The sequence below is a fragment of the Notechis scutatus genome, chromosome 1 (assembly GCF_049901735.1).
Source record: "Notechis scutatus isolate UNSWTSFEM ecotype Mainland chromosome 1, rNotScu1.2, whole genome shotgun sequence".
Lineage (NCBI taxonomy): Eukaryota > Metazoa > Chordata > Lepidosauria > Squamata > Elapidae > Notechis > Notechis scutatus.
Genome location: NC_142009.1, coordinates 210,943,547 through 210,962,103, shown reverse-complemented (window position 1 = coordinate 210,962,103; position 18,557 = coordinate 210,943,547). Strand labels below are relative to the sequence as shown.

The window sequence follows — 18,557 nt, the reverse complement described above, 5'->3', positions numbered from 1 at the left end:
GAAGAAAATGGCATAATGAAAGCAAAGATGGGATGGTCCTGCAGCAAAAAAAAAAAAACTGTTCAAGGGGACGACACAATACTCTGCTATTCAGCCTGAGAACCATAGGCAGGGGTGTCAAACTGGTGGCCCACAGGCCAGATACATCATGCGCAAGCCATGCCCACAGTGGTGGGATTCAATTTTTTTTACTACCGGTTCTGCGAGCATGGCTTGGTGGGAGTGGCAGGGGAAGGATACTGTAAAATCTCCAATCAGAGGTGGTATTTGCCGGTTCTCTGAATTACTCAAAATTTCCACTATCGGTTGTCCAGAACTGGTCAGAACCTGCTGAATACCACCTCTGCATGCCCGCCCCCAGCTCCGTGAGTGGGAAAAAAGTCATAAAACATCACATGACAACAACGTGACATGACAAGTTTGAGACCTACGCCATAGACGTTCTCATCAAACTATCTCAGGCGGGATTTTCTGAAGCTGGCTCAGAGTCAAGCCAATATAGGTACAGAGGTTGTGGGTATTCTTCCAGTTTTCTTAGATATCAAGAGTTAGACTAGAAACCATATATATTGTCCTCTACAATATTTTTCAACTGAAAGTCAGTTATGATTGTCTACCTACTCATCAATGTAAAACCACAATTAGAAAGTCAGAGCCTTTGCATCTGCTTTGGTTCGGAATTGACTAAAATTACATTCTGATGCTAGCTGATCAGTTGTGCCTCATGAAAGACATGGTATTGCTGAGCAGTTCAAGGCCAGTAAGATTTATCTTGTTCTTTGGTAGAAAGTCAATTCTCTAAAAACTGCAAAAGAAGAAACTGCAGGGATGGAGAAAGAGTGGCCTGGGGCAGATGATGGAGCCTCAAAAAATTCAGACACTGCTAAATGAGATGCTGAGGAGGAACAGAATGGAAATTCACTAAGGAAAATATTAGCTTTTCACTGGATTCTTCAGCTTGGAAGAAAATACAGTTTTGGTTTGGCTTTAAAGTTATACCCTAAAATATGTAGAGTTAATTCCTGTTATTCATGGATTCCATAATTATAGATTCCATATTTGCTAATTCAGTTGCTCGCTAACATTGATTATAACCACAAATTAATTACTTGTGGCGATTTTGGGGTCATTCACTGACATGTAGAGCAGCAAAAATAATAATAACAATAATAATAAAGTTGCCTGATGCATACATTCCCAGCTGAAGTTCTAGTCTTTAATTCAGTGTTCACAGCAGTATTTCAGAACATAACTACTTGAAACACCAAATATTGACTAAATACACAAGATGTGTTTAACTATGAACAGACAGTTGACCTTTGAGTTCTATAATAATGGCACAGGATAACTCTACAGTATGCTACACAATTTAGTATAAGCGGACAACTCTAATGCAGACAAAAAACACAATGCAGCAAGCAAAGAAAAACCTGAAATCGAAATTGTCATTTGCAAGTGGTCCAGCTGAAATTAATGAAACAGATCGTGCTGCTCCCCCCTGCCCCTTTTTCAAAGAGAGAAATAGGACTGTCTAACTAGGTGTTATTTATACTTTCTCAGATAAGTCTCAGTTTCAAATGAGTTTTTAAAATTGGGTATACCCCCCATATCCATCCATTAGGTCATAGCTTCTATATTGGGCATATTTCTATTTAAAGTAGTGGAATACACTCCCTTCTCCTGTTTCTCACATGTCATTTCCACAATGTAAGTGAGAGAAGGCAAGCTCAAGGTAATTGGTCTATTGGAAATAAAGTTTAAGCCCTCTGCTCCAGCTGTTGCTCGTAAATACTGCTAGGCTCGCAATGGAAAAGATGTGGTTCTCACCAGGTTCTCCAACTACCTGAAGGTTGATCTAAGATAAAATAATAATGCCTGAGCTGTGCCAGGTATCTTTGCCCATGCATGTAAGCTGAAAGTAAATCACATAGCCTCTATTCAACATCTCCTTTACAAAAGCGAATGGCAAAATGAGGAAGGAGATTATCCGAATAGCTGCAGAGCCCATAAAACACATGTATCAGTCATATTTCTTAAGGAACCATGATTGTACTAATTATCCACAAATAAGCAGTTTGGTCTAGTGATTAAGGCACCAGAAGCCAGGAGACTGTAAGTTCTAGTCCCATATTAGACATGAAAGCCGTCTGGATGGCTCTGGGCCAGTCACTTTCTCAATGTAGGAGAAGAGGTGGCAATAACTGGCGATGGAGGAAAAGGGAAATGAACCTAGAATCCCTACATAGCCATAACAGAACTAATAAATGCCATTGACCCTTATCTAACTAAGTCTTAGCAGATGCTGACTGTTAGTTGAGAGGATTCTTGTGTTTAGGCTTAGAAATAAATCAATTTAATTGAACCTTTCCATGTGGACCAGATAGAGATGTGGTGGCTCAATGGCTAAGACGCTGAGCTTGTCAATCAGAAAGGTCGGCAGCTCGGTAGTTCAAATCCCTAGCACTATGTAACGGATTGAGCTACTGTTACTTGTCCTAGCTTCTGCCAACCTACCAGTTCAAAAGCATGTAAAAATGCAAGTAGAAAAATAGGGACCGCCTTGGTGGGAAGGTAACAGCATTCTGTGCGCCTTCGGCGTTTAGTCATGCTGGACACATGACCATGGATACGTCTTCAGACAGCACTGGCTCTTCGGCTTTGAAACGGAGATGAGCACCACGCCCTAGAGCCAGAAATGACTAGCACATTTTTTTGAGGGGAACCTTTACCTTTACCTTATGTGGACCAGGTCTTTCACACCTGACACTGAAACCAACTCATCTCACAGGATTGTCGTGGTAAGGAAAATAGGACAAGAAAGAAGTATTAGGTATGTTCTCTGACTTGACTTCTTTATAAAAAATAATAATGTTAGGATAAAAGTCTTTAAAATAATGCCCATGTCTACTGAGATTCTGATGAAATACCCTGATTGAAAAATCTCTCTGGTTAAAATAAAAGCACCCCACTTGGCTAGATTCTAACTCAGGCTAAATTAGTCCATGAAAAGCCTGTTTAAAAAAGTAAAAAGCTACAAATTCTATAAGAATCACCGTTGCAGGGTATTTCAAAATGTTCAGTGCAGAGTAGTACCATTTCAGAAAAGTGGCTGTCCAGATAGATATTGGATCAGATAGACCAGGCTTGCCATCCAACCGCGCCCATGGGCCGCATTCGCCCAGGTCCCCTGTAATGCGGCCCAGTGGCCACCCCAACCTTCTGGCAAGAGCCAGCGAGGAGGAGGAGGAGAGGCAGGCGTGAGGCGGGCGAGGCGAGCACCACGCCAAGCAGCAACAGAAAAGGCGGGCGCTGCCTTTGCTGCTTCTGCCCCCACCGCCGCCACCGCTTCTGCCCCCGCCACCGCTTCTGCCCCCGCCACCGCCCCCCACCCCGCCACCGCTGCCGCCCCACCCCGCAAAATTTGGCCAGAAAATTAATAATAAATAAATAATTTTTAATAAATAATTAATAATAAATAATAAAAATAATTTATAATTTATTATATAATTTTATAATATAATTATTTTATAATAATATATTATATGTGCGGCCCAAACCAAATTTTCATCTTCTAATGTGGCCCAGGGAAGGTGAAAGGTTGGACACCCCTGAGATAGACCTTTCTCAGTGGTCCTTAAAATTAGAGGGAAGGAGAACTTCTCTCTTACATGGGTCCTGTACAGTGGTACGTTTCAAAAATGTACCACTGGTTCGGGGCGGGTTTGGTGGCACCTTTGTACCACCTTTGCCAGGTGCAGAAGCGCTTTTGACTCACCTCCTGCAATCCTGCATGCTCCCTGTCACTTCAGCATAATGGGTTGGAAGTAGAATTTGAATTTGAAAATCTTGTAAACATTTTCTCCATTTTATATTTGAAGAAAGTTTTGCCTTGAGAATCAGTCCTAGATGTCTTCATGGTTCTGAAGTTCCAACAGAGCCATTCCCTGTAATCATTGGATTTGTTTCATTCATGGGGTGCAGTTATCGCACTGTAAGCTCTGCATACATTGAAAACAATCTTTCAGGGTTTCAGCCACTTGTATGACTCTTCTGCCCAATGTTATCAGCAACTATCCAGGGAGCTACTTCTTTGGCTTGACTGGGCCTACGGAGGCTTTGTCATTTGCTTAGTTTTGTTTGCCAGATTTGAAATCTATGCTGACTGTTTGAGCAAAACCACATCCAGCTATGCCTAAGGCTCAGAGATGACGTCATTAAATTGTGCCTAGAATTTTCAGCATGTATGGATTCTTGGAGGAAACAATGGAAAGCTGAGGAATTTGGAGGAATTCATCTTCATTTTCTAAATGAAGCTGCAGATTAGAGCTGATCTATCGGAAACTGCTTTGCCCCTGAACTGTATGAAGACATATGAGGATTGTCTTCAAAATGATACTCTCTTCCCCTTCCCCAATTTATTTTTAAAGTCCCTACTAGCTTTAAGATCATATTAGTGCATCTCCTACATAATTATATTTTTGGATGCTGTTATATAATTAAGGGCTTGAGTATTCTTGATATTCTCCAAAACTCTTTTCTAATGTACATTATATTGAAGAATTCTTGTTGCTTTGATATACAAAACACATGAAATCTATCAAATATGAAACCAGCACTATAAATTTGATTATACTAAAACATTTCAAGTATATGCATTAACGTACATTCTTGAGAAAAGCAAGGGAAAGGGAAATATTAAAGCTGTTAACATCAACTGCAGCCAATTCTTTCAAAAAGAAAAAGTCACTCATTTTACACACAATATCTGGGGAAGTATGATGAAAGTATATCAAGAGCAGTAATCTTAGAAGGAGAACTATGAATAAAATACCACATCTTATATATGGCGTGATTCAAATCTGAAGAAATCCACGTGGGAACAATGCATTTAGAATCATTATTCTTTTGCTTATATTTGGTGCAATAAAACCATTCCTTTTTCAGATATGTGCACTGAACTATGTAAGGGTGTGCAAAACGTTCCCAAGACACTTCCCTTTCTGATCAAGTCATCCTCCACTTGAAATTTGGTTGTTCAGTCACAGTCTGTCTGTATGACTAATGCTTAATATTTAAAGAAATATTTTTCATTTAAAAAATTATGCTGAATATGAAGAACTTAAAAATCCTACTTTACACAAGGCTCTTGGTTCCTTTGGGTCCCGATAGGAAGACCTAACAGCAATACAGATTTATGAGTAACAGAACTCAGACAAGGACAATTCAATAGTTCAAACTGACATAGGATAATGAGAAGTAACAGTATTTGGCTTGTGAGAGGTGCTTGTCAGAAAGATTTTGTAAGAGGAAAGGTACTGTTGTGGCTGTTGTTAGAAACTTCTAACAGCCTGCCATTATTTTCCTCTTCAACACAAACTGAATATTTAAGTTACATCATACTTGTGAAACAAGTTCATGACAATGCAGAAAGTCCTAGCCTATAATTAATATCTTTGATGTTAGATTCTTTTTGAGCCAACAATAGATGAAATTTAAATCAGAGACTTGGTTCTCCTCCTTGGAGAAGCAACACCAAGAACAGCTACAGCCACTGGTCCTCCCACTGACACCTTGTGGAACATGGCAACAATTTGCCTACCTTCAGAAGAAACAGGGCAGGTTGACTGCCTTGTAGACAGATTATTGGTAGGCTCTTTGCTACTTTCAAAACCACAGATGACATGTCTTCAACCTCTATCTGTTAGGATGAACTTGGCTAAAGTGTTATACAAAGTGTGGGTTCAGGCAGCTACTTTTTTATGAATTTCTTTTGGCTTCCTTCAGTTGTGCAAGTTCTTACTCCAAATCATTCTTTGAATGATGTGGAGATGAGGTGGAGAGACAGTTTGGAGGAAGGGTCTTCAAACTTGGCAAGTTTAAGACTTGTGGACTTCAACTCCCAGAATTCCTGAGCTAACATGACTGGAGGAGGAATTCTGGGAGTTGAAGTCCACAAGTCTTAAAGCTTAAGGTTTGGAGAGTGGTATAGACACCATTGACAAGCAGTATTATATCATGGTCTAACCACCTCACCACATTTAAGTACTTGTTTTGTAGTCTAACACATTCAAACAGGCTCAGGCTTAGAAGAAAGGAACATGAAACTCTTTCAGTGAAGTGCATTTTCTTGTCTTGAGAAAAAGAACCAACATCCTTCCTTCCTTCTTTCCTCCCCCTGTTTATACCGGCAAAGTCAGAAAATGTGTTGTTCTTGAAGACGACAAAGAATTATAACATAAAAAGTCTTGACTTTAAGTCAATGTTATTTACAAACACTCTTGCTGCTCTTTCTGTGTTTTCGTGATTAGAAACAGGACAAAGACAGAACAAGAGAAGAGGCATAAATTTAATCCCTATACATAGCTATACTGTGTTATTGTCATCCAATTCCAGTTAATTTCGTTTAATTCCTAAACAGACAGGCATACAATCAAAATGGGCAAGACAACACATCATTTCTCATACATCTGATATTGGATGGTCAACCATTATGCTTTAAAAGAAGATTGTTTCTCTGGAGTTTTGCTTTGTGGCATTTGTTGTTTCCCTGTGTATTCATTAAAATTATGAGTACAAGTTCAATGCTAGGTTGATCATACTCCAGTGACACAGAATCTTGTAGCTGAACACAGCCTGCTTATGAGTGTACAAATCTGGAAAAATGAGAAGGAAGATACTAAAAACTAAATTGAGTGAGATAACACTAAATCAGAGCCATTCTTTCCCTTCCATTATTTTCAATACAAATGAAGTTACCTCTGCTATAGTGGGCAGAAATAACAGGCCCCACAGATAGCCATATGCGATCTAAAGGAAAACACAGCACTATTGTTAGCTTTACTATTTTATTTATTTATTAAATGTATATGCCACTCATCTCACTATTCAAAGCAACTCTGGGCAGCTAATTACTTATTAGGACAACACAGAGGACAACATTTATGGAAATAGGCCTTTCCTTGTTACTCCCACGAAGCAAATTATGGTAGGTGGAAAGTCTACCATATATAGAATACATAAAGAATAGTAGTAGGTGACCTTGTTCAGAGGTTTTCAAAAACATCCAATGTGTATATTTTCCTTGAGGGTAAATAGTCTCAGAATTAGTGTCTCTCAAAGCAAATGTGCCAATTGCATTTCTGTTTGGAATTATTCTTGTTTGGTGAAACTAAAATACAAAAGTTAGCCACTTTACGGAAAGCTCCTGTTTATGCTATTGAGTATTATCCATGTGGCAAGGAGACAAATGTTTCAGGGAGGTGGTAGAATTTTTCATCCTAACAGCAATCATGGCCTGTTGCATTTGAGTGGCTAGCCAGAGGGAAAACGTCCAAACTTACAAACACACTCTGAGGTCATAAATCAAATTTTATTCCAAGGGTGTTCTTAAGGTTTTACAGATTTTATGGAATGACAAATAGATGCTTCAGGTCCAAGGCCCAAAGGCTGATTTGTAGGAATGATAACATCAACAAGGCAATTCATGCAAAAAGTTAAGCATTTCTACTTTGCATACACAGGTCTCCCTTTTCTTTCTTCCCAATACATAAGAGATATATAATGAGCTTGATGGGAGAACCATTCCCTTCCAATCCTGAGAGAAAAAAAAGCATACTTGCTTTCCTCTTCAAATTTCATGATACAATGCCAATTAAGGAGAAAAGGTACATTCTTTCCCCTCTTTAAAATGGATTATTTTACAAGCTTGGGAACAAGACTTAATTGTTTTCATCATTATCTTGACTTGCAAAATTGCCAGCAATAAGAAGGGGTCATAAAACTAACTGCACATAAAACTACTTAGTTAAAGGTCTCTCATTACCCAAGACCATACATTTTACCCCATGAGTCTTTCTTCTGCAGGAGCTCTTATTATTAGAACCTCTAAAGATAAATGCTTAGGTCTCGAACAGGGCTTTGTCCATTTTGGGTACCGCTTAGTCTTATACAAAGTAGAAGGAAAGCTGTAAAAAGCCAAGCTGCTACTATTGTCCCTACCCTTTGCTATCTCTTGATACTCACCTATCCATGCTCAAGCAGGCAAGAAGTGGCAGAAAATACATTTTCCTTACACTTGGAATCAACACTGGATATTGGGAAATCAATTTACATTTTGACCCCCAAACCCTTTTGTGTTGGAATATATGGATCTCTATAAGGACCAGAAAGACTTTTAATATTATATTTTCAACTACTGCCTTTCCATGCTAGGCCAGATTCCTTCAGAGTCACACAAATGATAGATTATTCAAGTTTTAAAAGCCAACAGAGATGTACACTTAAAAAAATCAATTGAAAAAAGATATTTAGGTAATTTCTAGAAACATATATCAAGAATGGACAGCATGTTGTTCTCCAGATGTGGCTAATGCAATATGTATTAGCTTTGACAACCTAAGGCAATGGGACGAGAGATGAGAGTAATTGAAATCAGAAAGTTTCAACCTCCAACTAAAGAGCTACATGTACTTCACACACACATAGACAATGGTAATGTTTTTAAAAAATAAATACAGGCAGTCCTTCACTTGCAACCATTCATTTAGTGACTGTTCAAAGTTACAATGGCACTGAAAAAAAAGTGACACATGAACAGTTTTCACACTTACAATCTTTGCAGCATCCCCATGGTAACATGATCAAAATTTGAATGGTTGGCAACTGGCATGTATTTAGGACATGTCCTGGGGTCATGTGATCACCTTTTGTGACTTTCTGACAAGCAAATCAATGGGAAAACCAAATTCACTTAACGACCATGTTACCAGCTTAGCAACTGCAGTGATTCACTTAACAACTGTGGCAAGAAAGGATATAAAATGGGGCAAAACTCAATAATTGTCTTGCTTAGCAATGAAAAATTTGGGCTTAATTGTGGTTGTAAGTCAGGGGCTACCTGACTCTGTGTCCAGATTCTAGCTTAGTGTAACTTCTTGTCAAGCACTGTAGAAATCAGGAGATTCAAGCAATTCAAATCAATGTAAAGAGTTATTGCAAGATTAATCTGACCTGTAAAGAATCTGAACTATTAACTGTCATGGGAAATTAGTGGAAGATAAGAAAGCCATTCAAAGTGAGCTATTGTTGGCACACAGAAACTCACTATTGACATGTTTGACCACTCCCTCAGGCTCAGCCTGATCATTTCTTAACACCTGTGTGTGTATACAGCAATTCTGTGGCATCTAGCCATACCAGACACAGAACTCCAGTAAATTTAAATACTGATCTTGTTTTGTCAACTGGAGAGAACTATCTCCCCCTACTTCTTTGGGCTTCTGCCCGAGCACAGATACCATACTGTTTACCTGGCAGGATTCAACCTTTTTTTTTTTTTGTCAAAGAAGTTCATAGAAATGATGAAAATTGCCTACTGGGCAATGCAGTTCATTAAGAGGATTCTAGTCCACAAAACTCAAGTCATATAAAACCTTCTATTGCTTGTACGAAAAGTGTCCTGATGTGGACCAATCATCTGAGGATGAAGGAGAGCTGGGAAAGCACTGAATGTTGATGAGGGCTACAGAATAAGCAAGGAGGACCTGGCATTTCCTAGCAGAAAATTTGTAGCCTCATTCAGTATCTTTATCAGGACTTTCCCAAACACACCCCCCTAGTCCATGGGAGCAAGGTAACTAATGATCTGAAAGTCAAAGGACAGTAATACACAGAAACATGAGACTGCTGTGAAAGTGGTTCAGGCATCAGTGTTGTGCCCAAGGAGCCTGAAGTGAACCAAATCAATGCAGCTGGCTGAAAGGCTTGGAAGACAGAGGTATCAAATTGAAAGTTGGAGGTGATCGGATCCTGGAAGCACCAGTTTCAAACTGTGTTCTGATAACAAGCTTCCTGAACTCTTGCCCTGATTGATACCAAACAGCACTGGCCAAATTTTTCTACATACTGTCTAATATTGTGTGATGAACTTGCACCTCTGGTCCTGAGGAGCTAATTTAATGAGGACTGAAAAAGAAATGCGGCATAGGGAGAATGTAAGGTTCTGGTATCAAGATGTCCTTTCCCAGCTTTTTGCTGTGAATAAGCAATTTCACAGGTACTTTGCTTAAATTAAATCTGATTGCAAGTCGCAGTTGGCATGAGACTCAGATCTGGAAAGGTGAAAGCCTGGGCCACCAACCTCCTAAGAAACAATTCACTGCTCTTGGCTTTTGAAAATTTTAAAAAAAAAAATCTATTTTATAAAGTCAGTTGGTCAGCTACTTGTAAAGATGAAACATTCTGAAGAAGGCTGCTCAATTAAATGATATCATAGTTGTAAGTGTCAATCTAAAGCAGTTTCTCAAACCAGCCTGGGAATTATTCTGATAAAAAAGCACAGCTTGAAGAATTGACTTCTTCTGATCAAAAAGATGTCCTGGAGACAATGTCACAGTTTTAGGTCACTCAAAGGGCTCTGTTATTGGTGAGCCTTTCATTATTTTCATAACCTTAGAATGTGGGAAAAGTTGCATTTCCTCACATCGGTTGTGATATTATCAAATACTTTTTTCTGCTTTGCACATGGCGGCAAAGGGGCTTTTCATATTTGAAAAAGCTTAAAATCTTTTCAGATGGTATTTTGAACAGCATCCATCCATTCCTTACATCCTTCAAATATGAAACGGAAATTGTCATTTAAACAACCTTGAGCATTTTAGACTGAAACCTTCTTATGAAATGGCATTTTAAGCTATTAAAATGCAAACAATGAAAAACAGATCTTGATGATTATCCACTGCTTAGAACTTCTGAAGTGAAGGCGCTTTATTCAAGGTAATAGAAAAGGCACTATCTAAGCTAATTATCTAACAAACCCAGTTTGCATCCAAGTCCTAATTCACAGGGCTGCCATACTTTTCATGTAAAAGCAGAAGTTGAAAAAGTTTATGTACACATATGGAGGCTATTTTTAAAACGGCATTCTGTTGGGGAGCGAGAGCCTTTTTCTAAAATAATACGTGGAGCCAGACTTTATGAAGTCATGCTTTTTACTACAACTTTAGAACTAGAAATGCACTTTGTTAGCCTCCTGCTAATTTCAATGAATGCCTCATATCAGACACATTGAACAGAATGCCTTTATAAATGCAGGAGAGATGTGAGAATGGTTCCGAAAATAAGTTGACCCACAGCTTCCATTATATTTGACTTAAATCCCTGAGGACAGTGACAGAGGTTACAATGGTCCCACCCATGCTGGATCTCAAGACTAATAACCACTAGGAAAAAAATAATGGATGGATTCAGCATGGTTTTACATTAATATGTTCTATTCAAGGACAAAAACACACACTGTTCAGGTTGAGAGCAGAAAAAGTTGAATATGCCTGCAATGGCATGCTGGAGACATTTTTTCCCACTTACCAAATTCCAATAGGGATATAAAAATGTGTCAGGGGTTTCTTTTATCCTGGAATACTGCAATTCACTGAAGTATCACAACACAGATAACACAAGCAGAGGAGTCAGCTGCCACCTGTTCTTCTCAGCTAGAAAAATTTGTTTTCAAATACTGTATTCTAGATGCAATTGTGTTAAACACACAATGAGGGTAACTTGTATTTAAACAAAATGTATAATAGGAAAGCGAGGAGGAGGAGAAGAGATAGAATGTGGATGGGGTGTGGAAAAATTTATGTCTGCAAGAGTAGTATAAATTGTCTGTATGGGGGGAGGGAGGTGAAAGAGAGAGAAAGAGGGAAATAATAGAAAAAAAATTTGTCCAGTCTCTAAATATCCTTTTTTTAAGAGAAGATGGTTGAGAACGTGATTGAACTGCAGATAATCCTGGAGGAAATGGATTATCTAGAACTTTCAGTCAGGTTTCAGACCAGGGCACAATATGGAGCTAGCACTGATTTGTCTTGTGAATGGCCTTTTGTGGAATTAAGATGGAGTTGTGAATCTATCTTGATTCTCCTTGGTCTCTTGGCAGCTTTTGATCATAGCGTTTTTCTGACCAATGATTTTGGTGATTGAGAGTGGAAGAATTCATGTAACAATGATTCTGTGGTTGGTTCCAGTTGGTGTTCACAGGGAGAAAGAGGCTGAGCCTGCAACCCTTCAATTGTGCAGTGCCTAAGTTGTGCAGAGCTTGGTGGTCTTACCCCTTCCATTTATAATCTACATGAAACCAGTGGTGGAGGTCATCTATCAGTTCAGGTCCCAGTATTCTGATGATATTCAGTCACATATCCTGATTCTCAACTGCACAAAGCATGCTATTAATACCTTATCCCAGAATCTGAAAGCTATCAGAGATCGGGTGGGGTTGAATAGACTCAAATCAATCCTGATAAGAGTAAATGGCTCTTTTCAACTCTGGGAACTTTCTACAGTGTCTGTAGTCTTGGATGGGATAGCATTTCCCCATTGAAAATCAATGCACCATCTAAGAGAGTTTTGAGGTTCTACTGAAATGCAATTGGCAGTAGTGGCCAAGAAGACCTTTACACAGATTCATCCAGTGTCATGAGGTCCTTGATGCTCTGTGAGCTTGGTAGGGTTTTTTTTGGCAGTGATTTGATTATCCCCTGCTGGGACCTCCCAGATTCCCCAATTCCCACCAGCATCCAGGAGGGCATCACTCTGGAGCAAGGGCATAGAGTTGCATTCTGGACTTTCTAGGGCATGCCAAGCCCTAGTAACAGTGCATCTAGTGCACCACTTGTGCCTACTATTGGACTAAGAGACCCTCTAGTTAGTCATGTGTGCTTGGTTATCTTTAGAGAGGACTATTACAATGTGGTCTCTATAAGCCTGACCTTGAAGAACAGTTGGAAGCTATTGAATGTGGCAGTGTAGATAGTACAGTAATGGGCTGCCATGCCTAAATATGCCCACATGACACCATTGTTCTCGAAGATGTATTGCCAGTTCACTTCTGGTTACAATTAAAGATGCTGGTTACATCCTATGAAGCCTTTCATGTCGTGGGATCTGACTATTGATGAAACACCTGTCCTCTCTATGATTAGGCAGAGGAAAAGCACATCAGGTCTATTAATCCTTCTCATTAAACAATTCCATCAGTTGGGACTTGAGAAGTACACTTTCTTTCATTTTGTTTTTACTGTTCTGTTGTTTATTTATTTTCATGCTGTAAGTCGGAAGAGTCTCAGGAAGTCAGGAGCCTCTGTGGCGCAGTGGTTAGACTGCAGTACTGCAAGCTACTTCTGCAGCCAGCTGCCTACAATTTTGGCAGTACAAATCCCACCGGGCTCAAGGTTGACTCAGCCTTCCATCCTTCCAAGGCGGGTAAAATGAGGACCCAAATTGTTGGGGGCAATAGGCTGACCTCTGTAAATCGCTTTGAGAGGGCTGTAAAGCACTATAAAGTGGTATATAAGTCTAAGTGCTATTGCTATTGGAACATATAAACAATGTCTTAATAATATTAATAATATTATTATAATATTAATGTGACTATACACATTTCTCTCAAATTCTACAATACACATATACATAGATAGCCAACGCTAGGTAGAAAGCTGACTGAGCAACCATCCTTCGTGCACCCAACAAAATCAGCATGCCATCTTGTTGTGTTCTTAACTTTTCTGCTCTGAATTTCTCTGCTTTTGAAAGCATGTATCCACTTATTAAAATATGTCAGTAGGAAGAAGCCCCGAGGAGGGGGTGGAGAAAAACAATCCCTATCCACTCTCCTATGATGTTGTTGCTGCTGTTAATTCCACAGATCTTCCTTTAAATCAAAGCTGCAACTACTTACAATGCTGGTGCTGACCAACTTTTTTTCTCTGGGACCAAAATCAATCTTGGTCTCGGGAAAAAAAATGTTTGTGTGTGTGTGTGTGTGTGGGTGGGTGTGGGTACATTGTGTTGACTGAGGTAGAAAGGCAGAAAGTTCATCCTTTCATCATCTCTCCTGCAAGAACTGCTCTATTACGGATGCAGAATGGAAACACCTTCGATTGTCACCTCTCCTTTCCCTACTGTGGAGGACCATCTGATTTCAACACCAGCAAAAAAATTCACATGACCTTCCCACCTCTGTGCTTTGAAGATTCACTCCACGTGCCAGTTATCATTGATCCTGAGAGGCTGATTTATTTTTATTTTTAAAGGAGAAGACTCTACTATTGCTTTTTGGAAGCCAACCAATTCCCAGTCCAAGCAGAACTGGGCTGCAGTTCTCCAAATACGAATGAAACTGTCTGGGGTTGCTGGGGATTTTGAAGTTGCCTTATTGCCTTACTCCTCTTTCTTTAGATTCAGGTGCATCCCACTAACTTGGCTGAAGCTTGATCTGCTGACAATGCATTCGACAGTGTTAATCCATATTCCAGGCATTACATCAAGTGAGAAAAATGTCAAAATGCGCTGCAATTCTCAGGAGCATTCAGATAACATCCAGCTCCACCTTGAATGCTCTTCCAAAGAACACCCACATGACATGACTTAAAAGGAATTTTGCACATATTTTTCCTCCAGTCTGTTAAGGAACCCATTAATTTAAAAATGTGTCTCAAAGCCCTGGGTGAGTCTCATAGGGCTCTCCCACTCCCACCACCCAAATATTGTGATATTTTTGGGGGGGGGGGGGAAACCCCTTGAGATTGGATGTGCTGACAACTCAAAGGGACATTTTTTCTGTTTGCTTCAGAGTTTGACAATGATTATGTGCAAATGGATGTTCCTTTTAAGCAGCAATGTAGAAACATGTATATGCTTGCAGGATGAGGCATAGCTTAAATATATTTCATTTAGATAATGAGTGAGGGAGTTTTGGCATTCAGCAGAACTACAGTACTGACATAGCACCAAAGACCAGTCAGACTAACCCCCATGTAGTCACCAAACACAAAGAGAATTAATAACAGAGAATATTTGTATCTCAAGGTTGAACTGTGGGGTCCCAGGTGTGCCTTCTACGTTTGGTTGTTTTCTCACAGAAGTCTCATTACCCAACTAGGTAACATCGTCAATGCTAACACAGAGAGCACCACAAATAGAATTGTTGTTAAGCAGATATGCAATAGAAATCAGCAAGCAGCAAGCTTTACAGGTTCACATATCATGTGTGAAGCAGACCACTGAAATCACTAAATAAGATTTTAGATTTCACCTTTGCCCTCCACTATCAAAATCATTACTGACCTATACAGAGTGATTCTCCCAGGGGAAAAAAAAAACCCAGCCCAGGTTTGCCAGCAAAAGGCAGCCAACAGCAAAGATTATCCATATCTTTCTTTAGGAATAAAAAAGGCACAATTCTTTATTGCAGGTTGATGCAATGTCATTGAGCAAAACATGATTCAATGTTTTGAAATTCTGATATTGGAGTGTGTTGAAATTCTGATATTTTGGAGCATCGTGTTTAGCACGATTCACAGCTGGATTGCTTGCTAGGGCATTCATATCTACTTAAAATGTAGATCACCAAACATCTCTTGCCATTTGTTTGCACAGTGGGATGGATCACAGTCATGAACTGGGAATGAGCCACTTTTCAAGTGGGAGATGCTATCTAGGAACTTTGCACAATACATAAAAACAAAACGAACTAAACAATTAGCTAATTCACTGAGATGTTGTGAAATCTCAACGTCTTAGCATGGGTTTAACAGTCTTAGTATGGCTTACCGGGAAAACCTGAGATCTCATGAGATTAAGTGATCTTCTGATATCTCATCTATCAACTGTTTTAATTTGTTTTTTTTTTGCTATGGCGAATAGCATTTAAGGGCTTCAGAGGCACCAAGGGGAACGCATTGCTGAGTTTAGGATTAGATTCCCTAAAATCAGTATGGTACTTAAGATGTCAATATGCATTGAATTTATTAATGCTATGTAAATTTTGAAAAAGCTGGACCATCAGCACACACAGGCATACACACAGACAAATCTAGAAGCACAGAAATGTTTTTATGCTCACCATGAGTCTGCTATCCAGAGAGAATCTCTTCCCAAACTCCTTTTTTACTAGTTGCTGCTTTTTATCCATAATGTTCTTTTTGGGAAATGCCAAGTATTCACAATTTTCACTGGGAAGAAAATAAAAATACATTTATTTTATAAGAAAATAAACTTGTCAAAATAATATTACTCCATGTCTGTATATCTATCTCTCTACCTGAAGTAAGTCTACATATTCTACTCTTCTTAGTCAACTTGGGAGAGAGAAAAAGAGAAAGAGAGAGAGAGGGAGAGAGGGAGAGGGAGAGGGAGGGAGGAAGAGAGAGAGATTTGAGACTGATGGGAACTGGAAGTAGTACAGATCCCTCTAGCCCATATACCATAGTGTACAAAACAAATAACATCCAAACTTAAGGATGTGCAGATCAACAACTACTGAGGGTTCTCAGTTCTAAGGGGTTACTTGCCTGGTAGTGATTAGGCAAAATGAAATTTCTCTACTGTGGAGAAGGAACATCTCAGAACACCCAGAAGCAGTTGGCATCTTCTGCAGACCACCTGCTCTAGCTTATTTGCTTAAGAGGTCCACCATCATGACTAGTGCAACTTCAGAGAATGAAGATTATGGACAGATGCATGTGAACTTTAATGAGCAGATGCTTCAATTAGTAATTCATTGGGTTTCAACGAACAATGACAAAGACTTTAGGCAAGTTAGTGGTCACTGAGTTATTGAATAAAATTCCTCATACAAATCATGTCATGCATTGGAGGCATCTAACTGTTCATTGCTGTTCAATGACCAAAATCAAATATGAAAAAAGTTGATGATGAACCAATGTCTGTATTAATAAAGTGCCACACATATCACTGTTAATTTCCCAGAATCTCATTCTTAACTCCCCTTCCCTTCCTACCATTACCCAGCTTTAAAAGCCAAATACTAACATTGTTTCATACTCTCTTCAATGAATGTACCATTGAATGTGGCTTTGAACCCGAGGCTCCTTGCTTATGGAAGCTACTCTAGGATTTTCTTGAGTCCTTTTTCTGATATTAGAGAAGAGCATATACAGTGAGTTACAATTCACTTTGCAGAAAATTTTTTCACTAATGGTTTTTATTTTTTGTAAATCTAATTATGTAATGAATATATCACTTGTTTGCATTTATTTGTTTATTTGCAATGTTTATGATGATATACCTCAATTCTAGAGAACTCTAAGCATACAGCAATACATAAAATTAAAAAGGATATAAGCATAAAACCCCCAAACTTAATGGTAGGGATGAATGCCCCACTCAGGATATCTAGAAGTCAAGGCTTGCTGAAATAATATAAGCTTACAGAATATTAGCAATATTGGACAATGTGCACCTTTGAGGGAAAGGGTGCTGCTACAGAGGTGGATCTCATCTAGCTTAGTGTTTTTTCAATCTCAGCAACTTTAAGATGTGTGGACTGGAGAATGCTGGCTGGAGAATTCTGGGAGTTGAAGTCTACACACCTTAAAGTTGTTGTGGCTGAAAAACACTAAGCTAGCCTGTACGTTGTAAATCTCATAAGGGGTAAATCTCAACAGGATTTCTTTAGATCAGGGGTGTCAAACCTGATTTCATTGAGGGCCGCATCAGGGTTGTGTTTGATCTTGGGGGGGGGCAGGGGTGTGTGGCCAGCTCGACGTCACCTGTCTCAGGGATGCCTATTGTGGCCCAAGCGCTTTGCCAGAGAAAATGGGCTCCTGAGCTCCGTTTTCAGCAACAAAGGCCTCCTGCAACCCTCTGCCAGTGAAAATGGAGCTTTGGAAGGCTGCTGACTGATCCTTTGCTGTTTCCAGGGTGGCCCTGCAGGCCAGTTCTAAGCAGCCTGCAGGCCACATCCAGCCCCCAGGCTTTGAGTTTGACACCCCTGCTTTAGATGATCAGACCAGATTCAACCCTGACTAGCCATTCTGTGATATATTACATGTGCAAGAAAAGGTCCTCACCATGGAATTATAAAATGCAGTGTCATATGCCACAGGGATACACGGAAGAATTTTTATATTAAAAGTACTGTAAAAAATACTAGAGGGAGCACTTATCAAAGGCAGCAGTAGAAAACTAGATTCTCTTTTCCCTTGGTCTCTTCTGGTTCTTCTTTTTTTAGCAACTGATGGGTCTGGCTGAAATTGTATAAATATTAGATTGAGAGGTTTGTTTTGAATGTACATATAAAATAAGAGCAGTCTTCCTTTCCCAAAGGCAGTCAGCTGCTAGCACGGAGGGGTTTACTTTCCTCCCTTTGAAGAGATACTCATAGTTGCAGATGACTTGCTACCATCTGCTAAAGAAATGAATTAAAATGTAAATTTTTAAAAAAATGCTCATGAACGACATTCACAGTCCATAATTCTCCTATACTTTGTGTCATCAATGCATTTTGATTGCCTTGTCTGCATTTGCAAAAGAATTATTTCAAAAGAAGAGGCAGAGAGGAAGAAAGTAAGAACAGTAACTTTAGGAAGTATTTCTGGTGAAATGTGGATAAACTCTATAATTTCTCTTCGGGAAAAATTTGTAAATCTGGTTGATCAGTGGCCAAATAACCACAGATTACATATGAATGCAGTATCCACATGAAAAAATAATATTGATTCCATTTCATTCAGTAGAAACTCAATAGAGAATAATTTTTA

At 39.3% G+C, this 18,557-nt stretch overlaps 1 protein-coding gene across 3 annotated transcripts in view; it reads right to left on the bottom strand.

Moving 5' to 3' along the window:
• NCKAP5 (NCK associated protein 5) overlaps positions 1-18,557 on the bottom strand; it is a 711,275-nt gene that overhangs the window by 612,342 nt on the left and 80,376 nt on the right. For all 3 annotated transcript variants that reach the window (XM_087950139.1, XM_087950137.1, XM_087950138.1), the window contains exon 2: positions 15,899-16,007. In XM_087950139.1, coding sequence (XP_087806265.1) covers positions 15,899-15,967 — 69 coding nt within the window. In that variant the 5' untranslated portion in view covers positions 15,968-16,007. The remainder of the gene's footprint in view (positions 1-15,898; positions 16,008-18,557) is intronic.